The 14905-nt window shown below is 45.5% G+C and overlaps 4 protein-coding genes across 4 annotated transcripts in view; all 4 read right to left on the minus strand.

Annotated features, from left to right (window-relative positions):
- Window positions 1–14905, minus strand: part of LOC134339768 (histone H2B-like) — a 75321-nt gene that overhangs the window by 36755 nt on the left and 23661 nt on the right. The gene's annotated exons all lie outside the window — the stretch shown is intronic.
- On the minus strand, window positions 5–2606 carry LOC134339767 (histone H1-like). Its single transcript, XM_063036534.1, has one exon. It carries the CDS (start codon window positions 832–834, stop codon window positions 184–186), a length of 651 nt encoding a protein of 216 aa, XP_062892604.1. The 5' UTR covers window positions 835–2606; the 3' UTR covers window positions 5–183.
- On the minus strand, window positions 10095–11052 carry LOC134339611 (late histone H2A.2.2-like). Its single transcript, XM_063036279.1, has one exon. The coding sequence runs from the start codon at window positions 11050–11052 to the stop codon at window positions 10669–10671; it is 384 nt and encodes a 127-aa protein (XP_062892349.1). The 3' UTR covers window positions 10095–10668.
- On the minus strand, window positions 11603–13666 carry LOC134339597 (histone H2B 1/2-like). The gene has a single exon (XM_063036246.1). The coding sequence runs from the start codon at window positions 12344–12346 to the stop codon at window positions 11972–11974; it is 375 nt and encodes a 124-aa protein (XP_062892316.1). The 5' UTR covers window positions 12347–13666; the 3' UTR covers window positions 11603–11971.

Consider the following 14905-nt stretch of genomic DNA (forward strand, 5'->3'; position numbering starts at 1 on the left):
CACGGCCGCTCTGAATGTCAGAGAGGTACCGGGAATATCGGGTTTTATGCGAGAAGTTCCCCCGCAAAACTCAGTCGGACCCGCAGCGGGAATCACAATATTCATGATCAGCTCTTTTCTGAGATGTGGGTGGCTCTGAGAAGAGCCGTTGGGTTCAAACACTTACGAACGGTATATCTGAATTCACTTTTTGCCTGCTGTCTTCTTGGCCGCCTTCTTCTTCGGGGCTGCGAGTTTCTTGGGGCTCTTTGGCTTCGACGCCGCTGGTTTCTTCGCTGCCGCCTTTTTAGCCGCTGGTTTCTTAGCTGCCGCCTTTTTAGCTGCTGGTTTCTTAGCTGCCGCCTTTTTAGCCGCTGGTTTCTTAGTTGCTGTTTTCTTAGCTGCTGGTTTCTTCGCTGCCGCTTTCTTCGCCGCTGGGTTCTTGGCGCCAGACTTCTTGCTGGGAGATTTCTTGATGGCAGATTTCTTTACCGATGGCTTGTTCGCTTTCTTCACCGCTTTCACGGCACTTTTTCCTTGACCGGATTTAAAGGATCCCGAAAGACCCGCGCCCTTGGTCTGAACCAAGGAGCCGCTTTCCACTCTCTTCTTGATGCACATCCTGATCTGGGCGCGACGTTTCCCTACATCGACACCGCTGCTGGTCAGAGCCTTCATGATGGCCACAGCGGACATCCCCTTCCTATCGCGACAATCCGCCACAATCTTATCGATTTGTTCGCCCAGCTTGGGACCGGCTGGTTTGCTCCGGCCGGCCGCCTTCTTCTTGGGAGTCTTCTTTGCGGCGGCGGGTGCGGCTGGAGGAGCCGTTTCGGCGGGTGCTGTCTCGGTCATGTCGGCGACTCTGGAAAATGCTTCTCACAATCAGACTGAATGAGAACTGAAGCGAAAGGCGGGCACAGAGCAATTTAAAGACAGCGAGCGGACGGGGCGGAGACATCCTGCTGTCAGCTCCCGGAGACTGCATTTTTCTGTGTTTCTCTCTCCTCAAAAACGCTCCGATTCCAATTAAAATCGGACACTCTGGAGACTCAGACTGGTCCCTGTCCGTCCCTGAGGCCGGAAAGTTCGCTGGAAAGAGAGTTTAATCGGGATTAAAGGCAGCACTTTCTATTTTAACCCGTTTCATTACTGCACTGCCCGCGATCTCTCTCCATTTTGTTGACCTGTTCTCTGCTTTTCGGCTGAAATTTTGAAACTAACTAAAACTTTGCGGTTAATTCCCGCTTCGGGACTGAGCTGGGGAGTGGGACCATCCCGTAACAGAGAAATCTTTTCATTTTGTACAGGAGGCGCTGGGAAATCCGGCGATGTGTTCGGACCCACAAACACAGTGATACTCGTCTAATCCGCCCGCCGCTTTAAAACACTCTCTCTGAATCAGCAAGTCAGGCAGCATCAATGGTGAGAATAAACAGTGGACATTTCGGGCCGAGACCCTTCATCAGGACTCTGGTAGGATATGCTGCCTGACTTGCTGGGTTCCTCCAGCATTTTGGCCGCGTTGTTCGCCATTCCCAGAATCTCCTGTCGTTATGCTGACACAGTGTTCACATCTGCACCTTCAGAGGCCTGTACTGCTGTCAGAATAAAACGACAGGTTCCTCGTCATATAACACGGTGATAAATCTGATTCTGATTCCAGGGAATAAAGGACAAAGGACATTGTCTGGCCAAACTGACTGTAACTGAGAACCTCGGGTCCCGGAAATATACCTTGGAAATCTTGTCTACACTTTCCCCAGTTTAACCACGTTTCCTATAATGGTGACAAGAGCTGTATACAAATCGGCAAGTGTGTCCTCCAGTCATTTACACAACTGTGACATAATGTCACAACTGATATACTCTATCCCCTGACTAATGAACGCCAGCATGTTAAACCCCGTTCTTCACCACCCTGTCTACCAGTGACACAACTTTCAATGAACTGTGTGTGCACTTTACCCCTGAATCTCTCCGGCCCATTCCACTCCCCAATGACCGATCATTCATAGTGTAAGTTCTACACTGGTTTGACTTTCCAATATGCACCGCCTCACACTTATCTGTATTGAAATGCATTTGCCACACTTGGCCCTCTTCTCTAAATGATCACGTCACCCTGTAATCCGCGCCATCCTTCCAAGTAAAGTTCAGGGAAGTTACTCCAACTCATTAATAAAACTTTTGTGCACTGGCATTGATCAGTGAAGGTGATTAGTATCAAATTCAAAATCATGTTCATTCACGGACATATGTCATTAACTTCGTTGTTTTGCTACAGCAGTACAGAGCAATTTCTTAAAAAAAAACAGTCAAAATAAGAAATACAGAATAAACTAAATCGTGTAAAAAGAGGATCAGGGAGGGGTGTGAGTCCGAAGATGAGAATAGGAAACCAAAAACCTTGTCCATTCTTGCCTCTCTTTTACTCTTCATATATCTGAAAATAAATCTTTTTGTATGTTGTTTCTATTATTGGCCAGTTACTTTCATAATTTATCTGACTTCTTTATATTGTTATTATAGTTGCGCTCTGTTTTTTTAAAGTTTCATAATCCTTTAGCTTCCCATTAAATTTGATGATATTCTTTGCCCTCTCAAGTTCTTTTATGCTGCCTTTGTCTTCTGTTGTTAGTGATGGTTGCCTCATCCTCCCTTTTAAATACTGTTTCTGCTGAGGGATGAACCGATCCTGTTTCTGCCAAATTTCTCCTGGAGACTGAAACTTTTCATACAAGGTAATATGAGGAAGTTGAAATGCCCAACTGCTGTAAGCTTGTTCCCATTACCCCTCTGTGTGATTTACTAATATGTCTGCTGCACAATATCTGAGCCGATTGGGAGGCCGGCAGTATAATGCCATCAAAATCATCATTCATCATTTTATTTAAAACCTATACTTACAAGACCTCATCAAAACCCCTCTTATTACTGAAGTGTTGGTCTCCTTAATCAAAGATGCAACATCCCCCACCCATAAGGTAGCTTTTAAATGTTTCCCCTTCACCTTAAACAATTACCCTGTAAATTTAGGCTTCCCTACCCTACAAAAAGAGTGCTCACCTACTGATTTTGTAAACCTCTGGACGGTCACCAGACAGCTCCTTACTCTCTCAGGAGAGAGAAAGAGAGTCCCAGTCTGTCCAGCTTCTGCTGATAATTAAAGTCCTCCAGTGTCAGTAACATCCTCATCAAACTTCCCTCCACACTTGCCAGCTTCATGACATCTTTCCTGCAACTGGATGACCAGAACTGTGCAAAATACAGCCTGGTCTCACTTTGACTTTTACAGCTGTCATATGGCATCCCAAATTCTCTACTCAGTTCCCTGATCAATGAAGACAAATAGGCCAAACACCACCTTCACCATCCTGACTACCTGTGTTGTCACTTTCAGTGAATGATGTTTCTGTATTTCATGGACCCTCTTCTGTAATACTCTCCAAGGGACAAGAATTTACTGTGCAGATCCTTCCCTGGTTAAACTTCTCATAATGCAACACCTCAAATTTGTCCACGTCAATATCCTTCTGCCATTCTTTGGCCGACTTCCCCAGTTAATCTCCATCCTATTGTACTCTCACACAATCTTCACAGTCCACACTACCACCAACATTGCTGTCATCTGCAAACTCACTGTCACCACAATGTCAGAGAAATTGTTAACATCGATGACAACTGACAATACCAGCACCGATCCCTGTGAATGTCACTGGTCAGAGGCCTCCAACCTGAATAACAAGCTGCCATGACCACCTTCTGTCTCCTTCCATCAAGACAAGTATCTTGTCTGGCATCCCCTCTGTTCTAAATGTGTAATACAAAAGAAATAAAGATTAAATCAAAATATATCTACCTATGGCCTACATCTCTCAGAAGAAACGAAACCTCAACTCCCCACTCCAATTCTGGCCCACTCATACAATGACTGCTCTGGTTAAGTCTAACTTCTTTTTATTGGATCTTGCCGCGTTCCGAATTATGGGCAATCCAACATTTCCTTGGGAACTGTGACATGCAAAATGTGCCAACTGCTCATGTTCTCTTCATTCAAACCCCCTCTCCCTTTACATAATCTGATGACTGTGTGGGACTGTGGCACTCAAAACTGTGGACTGCAGGAAACCAAAGTACACGCCTGCACTGTTCTACAAGGCCACAAATGATTAAAAAAACACTGTATAACAAACACTGGAATTCCCCAACTGAGATGAATGGGGAGGCTGGATAACTGAAAAGATTCAAAGAGAAGGAAGATAAATGTTTTGTAAAATCAGGGAAGTGGGATTGACATACAAGGAAGGCTGATGGCAGGTCAGCCTTTATATGGAATTGTGGGTGAGGGACTAAGAGGACACACTGGAGGTTTCATCCAGTGTGACAATGTGGATAGAGCTCAGGATAAGAGAGGTGCATTCACTGATGGGGTTATATCACAGGCCTCCCAAATGCCAGAAGGAGATAAAGGAACAGAAATGTAGCAGGTAATGAAATATGTAAAAGCAACAGGGTAGTTGTATTGGGTGACTAATTTCCCCAATATTGACTGGGACTCCCTTAGAGTCAGGGGCTCAGATATCACCAAATATGTTAGAAGAATACTGGGATGTTACTTAACATAGAAGTGGATAGTCTAACCCGGGAAGGGGGTCAGAGAAAACATTGTATTGGGAAATGAGCCTGGCCATTAATAGAAGTTTCATTTTGGGAACAGTAAATAAGGACAGACTGGACCTGGTGGTAATGTGGTCATTTGGGGTACAATTCATTGCAACTGTCTACATTGAACATGTAAATGATGTTTAAGAGCAATCAGGTCAGAATTCAGACAGAACTGTTTCTATGAGGAGGAAACACAAGGATGGTAAAGTCTGGCAGAGGGGCATAGTGAGAGATGTTATGAATTCAGACTGAAAGAAAATGAAGAATAAGGAATATTTCAGAAGTAGAAATTGGAGAAGGCCTCTGGCAACATGAAACAAGTAAGACAGAAGTTAGAGAGAGAATCAGAAGTGTGAAGCGGGAAGAAGAAATAACTTTGGTGAGAAGGGGCACTGCGGAGAGGGTACGACAACACAAGCACAGAGGAGGGGTTTATGTCTGAAGTGTGCGAGCGACTAAACCTGTACTTCTCATCAGTATTCATCAATGTGGTCATGGAGGATAGTGAGATCAGAGAAGAGAATGCTGATATTTCAGGGCATGTTGTTCCTCAGGCAATAGAGACAAATTATAGATTGGTGAGTCTTGGATCAATGCTCGGGAAATTATTCGAGAATATTATTAGAGATAGGATCTCTAATAAAAGTTAGGAGGGTAAAAGGAGGATATCATGATTCAGAAGGCAAAGTGAGCAAAATCCAAGAGATTCTCTTGGTATATTCATAGGAAAAGTTAAGTTAGACACAGAATCGTTCCCCTTGGAGGTGAACATGGCCATCTGTGTGTGGAGGCAAATGAAATAGGAGAGGCTTTCCATGAATATTTTCGACAGTTATTTCACCATTGCAAAAATTCTTTAATGTTGTTAAATCTCCAGGGCCTGATCAGGTACATTCTTGTACTTTGTGGGAAGCTGGAGAATACACTGTGGAGGCCAGGGGAGAGATTATTTTGCTTCATCTCAGGCACCAGTTGAGGTTGCACATGATTGGACAGGGTGAGCAATGTGGAATTGATAGTTTTGAGGCCAAGACTGTGGATGATATGAAGAGGCAGGCAGTGTTGAGGAAGCAGGGAGTCTGCAGTAGCACTTGGACAGATTTGGAGAATGGAGAAGGAAGTGCCAGATGAAATACAGTGTAATGAAGTGTGTGGTCATGTACTCTGGTAGGAGGAATAACAGCCTAGGCTCTTTCTAATCAGGGAGAGAACAGAAATCAGTTGTGCAAAGGGTCTTAGTGCACGATTCCCTAAAGGTTAATGTACACATTGAGTTGGTAGTGAGGAAGGCAAATGTAATACTTGCATGCATTTCAAGAGAACTAGAAAATAAAAACAAGGATCTAATGCTGAGGCTTTGGTCAGACCTCGTTTGGAGTATCATGAGCAGGGTTGGGTCACTTTTCTAAGAAAGGATGTGCTGGCATTGCAGAGGCTGTAGTGGAAATTCACGAGAATGATCCCAGGACTGAAAGAGTTAGGATATAATAATCATTTGATGATCTGGGCCTGTACTCACTGGAGTCTAGAAGAATGAGGGAGAATCTTATAGAAACACATTGAATATTGAACGGCCTAGATAGCGTTGATGTGAGAGGATGTTTCCAATAATGGAGGAATCTAGAACCAAACCACACCCTGAATAAAAGGTGCCCCTCTAGAATAGAGATGAGTAATTTCTTTAGTCAGAAGGTGATGAATCAATGGATTTCATTTCCACAGGCAACCATAAAGGCAGTCAGTAGGTTTATTTAAAGCCGAGATTAGTAGATTTTTAATTATTATTAAGGGTATCAAAGTTTATGGGTAGAAGGCAGGAGAATGGGGTTGAGAGGGATATATGATGGAATGGCAGAACAGACTGAATGGGCCAAAAGGCCTAATCCTGCTCCTATGACTTCAGGACTGATGGTTAATGCGGTGCCATTGTTTAAAAAGGGTAGTGGAAGCTACAGGCCCATCACTCTGTAATTTGTTGTAGGGGTTTCTGAAGAATGGGATCTACCAACATTTGGTTTGATTCAAGACAGTCAGCACAGTTTTGGGCAAGGGAAATCAAGGCAAATTTCTTGAAGCTCTTTGAGGAGTTTCACAAGGACGTAGATGAGGTTAGGCCTGTGGATGTTGTCTGTATGGACATTGGCCAGGCCTTTGACTATAGTCTGGAAGGTTAGATCTAGAAAACGGAATCTGGGGAGATAGTTGATTGATTTCATAATTCCCTCTGTGACAGGAGGCAGAGGCTGATGGTTGAGGGTTGTGTCTCAGACTGGAGCTGTCTGTCTAGTGATGTGCCACTGGGTGGTGGGACCTTTGTTGTTTGTAATTTATATAAATAATGTCCATGTGAATGTATAATTCACTGAAAGTGACATCTCAGCTAGATACGGTGGTGAAGATGGGGTTTGATCTGCCAGCCTTCATCATTCATGTCACTGAGTACAAGAGCTGAGAAGAAGTGTTGCAGATACACAAGTCTTTGGTGAGGACTGATTAAAGGAAACCATGCTGATGTTGGCCTATTTTTTCATGTGTTGCCAAGTACCCGAAAATACATCCTTGACAATTGACTCCATCATCTTCCCAAACACTGAGATCGGACGAGCTGGCCTATGATTTGCTTTCTTCTGCTTCCCCCTCTTCTTTAAGAGTGGATGACCTTTGCAATCTTCCTGTTCTCTGGAACCACACCAGAATCCAGAATTTATGGAAAGATTATTACTGCCACAATCTCTTCAGCCACATCTTTCATAGCACCGGTGTAGATAATCTGGTCCAGGTGAATTATCTAACCTCAGAACTTTCAGTTTTCCAAGGACCATCTCCCTAGTAAAGGCAAAATCTCTCATTTCTGCCCCCTGATTCTCTCGAATTTCCAGCAGACTGCTGATGACTTCGCCAGTGAAGACCGATGCACAATACTTATTCAGTTTGTCTGCCATTTTCCTGTACCCCATTACTACCTCTCCAGTAACAACTTCCAATGAACCAATATCTACTGTTGCCTCTCTTTTACACTTTCTATATCTGAAGTAACTTCTGGTAACCTCTTTAATACCAGTGGCTCGCTTACCTTCGTATTCCAAATTTTTCCTCTCTTTATGACTTTTCTCGTTGCCTTTTGTTGGTTTTAAAAGTTGTAAATCCTCTGAGAGTCAGGGACATCTCAGAGCAGATACAGAACAGGGGGACGGTGATCATTCAGCTGGAGATGGTGATTCACGTCAGTACCAATGGACAGGTAGAAAAGGGATAATGTCCCACAGTGAATATAGAGAGGGAAGAAGTTATGGAGCAGAACCTGAAATGTTGTAATCTCCAGTTTACTCCCAGTGCCCTGTGGTACTAGGGATACAAACCGAAAGTGAGAGCAGATGAATGTGTGGCTAAAGAGCTGATACAGGGGCAGGGTTTCAGGATTACGGAACATTGGAACCTCTTTTGGTGCTGGGGTGACATTTACAAGAGGGATGGTTTGCAGTTTCACTGGAGGGCAGTCAGTATCATGAAGTTCATTGCTGCTCCCTATGAGGGTTGAAACGAGATTGACAGGGGGATGTGAAACAGAACACCAGTCACTGAATGGAGAGATTGAAGCTAAGTTAGATGCCAGGCACAGCAATATGCAATGATGGATTTTGAGTCAAATCCACATCTGACCTGGAGTTTGTTTTAGGACCAGTGCAGTGTTTCAGGGCCAGTTTGTTCCAGCGAGAGGGAGGGTCAAGGATGGCAAGTTTCAGGAACCTTGGATGATGAGACAAGAATTTAATCAAGGAGGAGGAAGAAGCATAAGTAAGGCTTAGGAAGCTGGAATCAAACAGGGTGTTTGAGGACTATATTTAAAAAACAGGGAAACTCAAGAACATTCCGAGAGCTGGAAACAGTGATAAAAAATCTCCGGCAAGTAGGATTGAAGATAATCCCATTGCATTCGATACATTCGCTGTGGTGAAAAGGATACCTAGGGCTGCACTTTGAGAGATCCAACATCAAGGGTGTGTACAGTTAATGGTAGGAAAATTAACAGTGTTGACAAAGAGAAGGATGTTGAGGTTCAGAGACATCGGTTCCCTAAAACTGGGAGCACAGGTTGACAGGGAGGTAAAGTCGGTGTATGGCATGTTTACCTTCATCAGGCAAGGGATTGAGTTCAAGCACCAGGACATGATGTTACAGGTTTATAAAATGCTGGTGAGGCCACATTGAGAGTACAGTGTTCAGTTCTGATCACCTCATTACAGGAAGCATGTGGAGGGTTTGGAGCAGGATGTCTGGAGGAGGTGTGCGCTGAGGAGAGGCTCGACATGCTGAAACTTTTTCTTCTGAAGTGGCGTCGGCTCAGGAGAGATTTGATAGAAACCTGTGGAATTTTGTGGTCATAGTTGGTGTAAGCAGCCAGTAATATTTTTCACAGAAGGGATGTATTTAAGCTCAGAGGAAGAAAGTGAAGACAACAGATTGATGGAGACATGGAATGCACTGTCAGGGGTGGTGGCAGAGAGCGCAGGAGTATTTAAGGAAATCTTAGACAGACACAGGAATATGTAGAGAAGGGCCAAAGGGCCACTCCTGTACTGTCCTTTGTTCTCTGAACAGCAGATGGCCCCTGGGCATGGATCCGTGCAGGAGACTGGGATATTATATTTAAAAGTTAAAGTCTGTCCCGAGCCTTGTGGCCCATCAGGCCGGTGCTTATGCCGGTTTCTGTGGCGTAAAGCGACTGAGAGTACGAGACTAACCCCCCCCCCGCACCCCATAGGTCGCCAGTCTATCGCGAGGTTAACCCCCAGCATTTGCCCGTACCCATTTTCAGCTGGGTGGACTGGAGCAGTGTGTGGTTATCCCCAACAGAAAATGGTTGTCGGAGGGGCAGGACCGGCAACTCAGTTTCACAGTACAAATGCTACAGGTACGATGGAGTGGAGGGAGAGCGACGGAGAGATGTGTTTGACCAGGGAGAACATCTCAGTGGTACTTAGAGAAGACATCCCTGGGGATTGCCCCATCATGTTGACTGGGACCGCCGCACTGCAATAGGGTTGGTGGAGCAGAATTTATTCTGTGTCCGGTTTTATCCATCAGTGTTTAGAAGTTCCAACTAGAGTCAGGACAGCACTGAACATCCTTGTCGATCCACCCACCCACTCCCTTTTCTCCCTGGCACAAACAAAAGTCTGTTCTCAGAGCGACCCACCGCCTCACAGAGGGAGCCGTGTCTCGGGAGATCTGACCAAACTGACCCCTTCTTTGCAAATAACAGGAATTCTGCAGATGCTGGAAATTCAAGCAACACACATCAAAGTTGCTGGTGAACGCAGCAGGCCAAGCAGCATCTATAGGAAGAGGCGCAGTCGACGTTTCAGGCCTCTTCCTATAGATGCTGCTTGGCCTGCTGCGTTCACCAGCAACTTTGATGTGTGTTCCTTCTTTGCAAATGTTCATTTATACTTCAGAGACCCAGGTGGACGAGATTTTTAGTAAATACTGTCAGTTCCACAGGGTAAATGTACTTTTCTAGATAAATGTAAAGCTGCAAATATTATTGTTCTGTGAGGCGGTGGGAATTGCTCATGAAGCGATCGGCAGGCGGTGTTCCCGTCTGCTGTATACCGGAACGGTCCAGGGTCAAACCGCAATGTGAAACCCAGACAACACGGTTTCAGGTCATGAAGACCGGAATCGTTCAATGATCGGAGATTAAATTCACCCTCCGGGGGCTGACTCTGGAAGTTCATTTCCCCACCCCGCAAGGGGACAGAGCTCCATTCAGCCAGCAGAGAGGGGGAATGAGTCAGGGTGAAGCGGACCGCGTACTGTGCAGATTTATACCGGTTTAATTCGCGGAAGAAACACGACGGAAGGAGAGAAAACGTTACCAGGGATGGCTCCGGTCGGGGCCGTGACAGATACACAGCCCAGATACTCTGAACGGAAATCACCCGCTGCTCAGCCCTTCCACAGACACTGTGAGTGGCTCTGAAAAGAGCCTTTGGGTAAATAGGTTCAGCTTACGTCGCTTCACTTACTGGCACCGCCGGTTTTCTTGGGCAACAGCACGGCCTGGATATTGGGTAACACACCGCCCTGAGCGATAGTCACCCCTCCCAGCAGCTTGTTCAGCTCCTCGTCGTTGCGGACGGCCAGCTGCAGGTGTCGGGGGATGATGCGGGTTTTCTTATTGTCCCGGGCTGCATTGCCGGCCAATTCGAGGATTTCGGCTGTCAGATACTCGAGCACAGCAGCCAGATAGACCGGGGCTCCGGCACCCACCCGCTCAGCATAGTTACCCTTTCTTAGGAGTCTGTGAACCCGGCCGACCGGGAACTGCAGTCCAGCCCGAGATGAGCGAGATTTGGCCTTGGACCGAGCTTTGCCAGCAGTGCCTTTTCCACGTCCAGACATTTTCACAGTCACAGTAACTGCTCCACCGAGAATGAAAGAATGTTCACCCCGCCCCAACTCGCCCTTTTTATACCTTCTTTGAGAATGCAAACTGATGTTTGTGATTGGTGTAATTTTACTTATTCTCATTGGTGAAGAGAAATGTCCCAATCAAAGAACTGCCTTAATCACCAATCAGCAGTCCGTAAAGGTAGAAGCGCGGAAAGTAACCGTCTCCTCCCCAAAGTACACTGAAAAATGGAAAAAGCCCGCCAAAACAAAAACCTATTGTTCAAACTTAATCTGAAATTAAATCATTGCTGATCTGTTTGACGACTGTGTCTTCGCATTTCCCCGTTACTGAAATCGGACACATTTAATGCAAGTGCAGTTGATATTGGAGTGTCTGGGAACTCAATTCTCTAGTACTGTATCTTTGAATTCGTAAAAGTGACTCTCAGCTTCTGCCCGGTGCCGGTCATTGTGTAAACGTTATCAGGTTATGGACAAACGGCTCTTCTGAAACTGTGACCAGCGTCTAGTCTGCAATTTTTTTTTTAAAGTTGTTCTATGAAAGAAACGTGTAGTCGTTCCGGCCTCGCATTGAAATGAGATTCAGAGAAGTTACTCAACTGTAACTAATAAACTCCTGAACCCACAGCTAAAACAGCAACGGCAGCAATCCTCCGCTCGACATGTAAACCGGCAGGGACGGACTGATGGGGATGGGGAGGTAACAATTCCGTTTTAGGAATGTTAAACACCGGGATTATACGGGGAAGATGAATCGGACATTCCAACCGCTCTTTAGCTCTTGTAAAAGTCACCACACATAAAATATGCGCCATGTATTGTCTAAATACTTGTACAACTCTCTCAGTGAAATCGTGAGTGGCTCTTAAAAGAGCCGTTGTGTTTTCGATCATCGCACTGGGGAGCTTTACTTGGAGCTGGTGTACTTGGTCACCGCCTTTGTCCCTTCGGACACGGCGTGCTTGGCCAGCTCCCCGGGCAGCAGCAGGCGCACGGCGGTCTGGATCTCCCGTGAGGTGATGGTTGACCGCTTGTTGTAATGGGCCAGGCGGGAAGCCTCGCCCCCGATGCGCTCGAAGATATCGTTGACGAATGAGTTCATGATGCTCATGGCCTTGGAGGAGATGCCGGTGTCGGGGTGAACCTGCTTCATCACTTTGTAGATGTAGATGGAGTAACTCTCCTTCCTCAGCCTCTTGCGCTTCTTCCCTGCCTTGCCCGCTGGTTTGGGCAGAGCTTTCTTGGCGCCCTTCTTCGGAGCGGGTTTCGCTGTCTCAGGCATTCCAGCTGACCGCTTCAGAAGCAGAAATCAGTAAAATTGGCTCGGAGCACGAATTAAATAGGCAGCGCCCAGAGGTGTATGCAAATGAGGGATGGGATGCCTTGGATTCTCAATGGCTATTTGAAGCAACGATTCCTGCAGAAAAATCAGTTGATTGGATAACTGAAGAAATTCGTTTAACCAATCAGAACTCCGTCTCCACTACCCAGTGTTCGGTTTGGGTAACACGGTGGACAGGGATCTGTCGCTGATCTGGTGAGTTGCCGCTGCCGGGTAATTCGGCAGGAAGGAAATCTAAAGTACAAAATGGACCAACTACAGCGGCAGTATTCGGCCATCTGGCCCATAGTATCTGCTAGAAAAGCAGATGGAATGAGAAAAACACACAGTTGATAATATGAGACTTTTCTGTAATGAAACAGGACAGCAGGAGACCGAAGGTCAAATGGACCAGGTGAAAGATAAATTTACTGCAGCAGCATCATAAACACATAGTATCCACGATACAGCGCTCACAAGAACTAAACTTGCTGTACAAAATTGTAAAAAGAGAAGAGAACTTGAATCTCAAGACAGTCCATTGCAGTGTAAATTGATCAAAGTGGTGCTGTCTTGAGGTGGAGAGGAGCGTTGTTCAGGTTTGTTAAAGTACGTAATGTCTGTACTTGTACAGCGTGAGCGTGTGGGGTTCATTCTGTACCTGTCAGTCTCTGGTACAGTGTGAGAGTGTGGGGTTCATCCTGTACCCGTCAGTCTCCGGTACAGTGTGAGAGTGTGGGGTTCATCCTGTACCCGTCAGTCTCTGGTACAGTGTGAGAGTGTGGGGTTCATCCTGCACTCGTCAGTCTCTGATACAGTGTGAGAGTGTGGGGTTCATTCTGTCTCTGTCAGTCTCAAGTACAGTGTGGGAGTTGATACTTAGCACTGTGTCTCCCAGTCTCTCATGTGTAAGTGTATATAAGTTCTTTCAGATTCATCCTCACAATTGAATTCTTTTTAACTTTTTAAACAATATCATACAATGCGATGTGGCCATACATTTGTTGGAGGAACAACACCTTACATTCCATCTGGGTAGATTCCAACCTGAGGGCATGAACATCGAACTCTCGCATTTCTGGTAATGCCTCCCACTGTCCCCCCCTTCACCATTTCCCATCATCTTGCCCACCCACCATCTCCCTCTGGTGCTCCTCCCCCCTTTTCTTTCTTCCATGGCCTCCTGTCTCTATCACTAATCAACTTCCCAGCTCTTTACTTCATCCGTCCCCTTACAGGTTTCACTCACCTTATTTTTCTCACCCCTACCCCACCTTTTAAATCTACTCCTCCCATTTTCTCCTTAAGTCCTGCCGAAGGGTTTTGCCCAAAACATTGGCTGTGTTTTTTTTTTCTGTTGATGCTGCCTGACCCGCTGAGTTTGTTCAGTATTTTGTGTGTGTGGCTTGGATTTCCAGCATCTGCAGACTTTCTCTTGTTTGTGACACAATGCTGTACATTGCTATCTCAGTGATGATGCATCTGGTTACGTTGTACTAATCTGAATGGACTTTGGAGCAGAGCATCTGGAGTAACAAGCCCAGACCATTCAACCCAACTCTGGTCTTGTGATAAATGTGTAACTTTCCTCGAGTCTCAGTGTGGGAGGGTTTGAATGGTTTGTATCGTGGAGTGACATTCGAGTTGATGGAATTGAGAGTGATTTTGACTATAGATTTGTAACCAGTGTGTCCACAGTGATCAATGATAGGACCTCTGTCTGATCGGATCAAAATAGACATGGGCTGATCAGATCGCTGATGACACGAATGTTGGTATAGTTGTGGATGGTGAGGAAAGTTTTCAAACAGACAGAATTCCAACTCATCTATATCCACTTCTGTCTGATACACTGAGGGATCTTGACGTGTCTGTCCGTATCATCCTGCAAGTGTCATTGAAAGGAAATAAACTGCTATAAAGATCACAGAGGGGGAGCAGTCAAGTCAAATCAAGTTGCTTTTTATTGTCAATTCGACCATAAACTGCTGGTACAGTACACAGTAAAAACGAAACAGTATTCCTCCAGGACCATGGTGCTACATGAAACAACACAAAACTACACTAGACTAAGTGAGAGAACACAAGGCTACACTAGACTATGTAAAACAACACAAAAACTACACTAGACTACAGCCCTACACAGAACTACATAAAGAGCACAAAACAGTGCAGGGCAGTACAATCAATAATAAACAAGACAACAGGCACAGTGGAGGACAAATTACAATATAATAATAAATGATGTAGATGTCAGTCTAGACTCTGTGTATTAAGGAGTCTGATGGCTTGGGGGAAGAAACTGTTGCCCAGTGAGAGCCCAAATGTGTTGGTACCTTTTGCCAAATGGCAGGAGGGAGAAGAGTTTGTATGAGAGGTGCGTGGGGTCCTTCACAATGCTGTTGGCTTTACGGGTGCAGCATGTGATGTAAATGTGTGAAATGGTGGGAAGAGAGACCCCAATGATCTTCTCAGCTGATCTCACTATCTGTTGCAGGGTCTTGCGATCCAAGACGGTAC

The sequence above is a fragment of the Mobula hypostoma genome, chromosome 30, assembly GCF_963921235.1.
Source record: "Mobula hypostoma chromosome 30, sMobHyp1.1, whole genome shotgun sequence".
Classification (NCBI taxonomy): Eukaryota; Metazoa; Chordata; class Chondrichthyes; order Myliobatiformes; family Myliobatidae; genus Mobula; species Mobula hypostoma.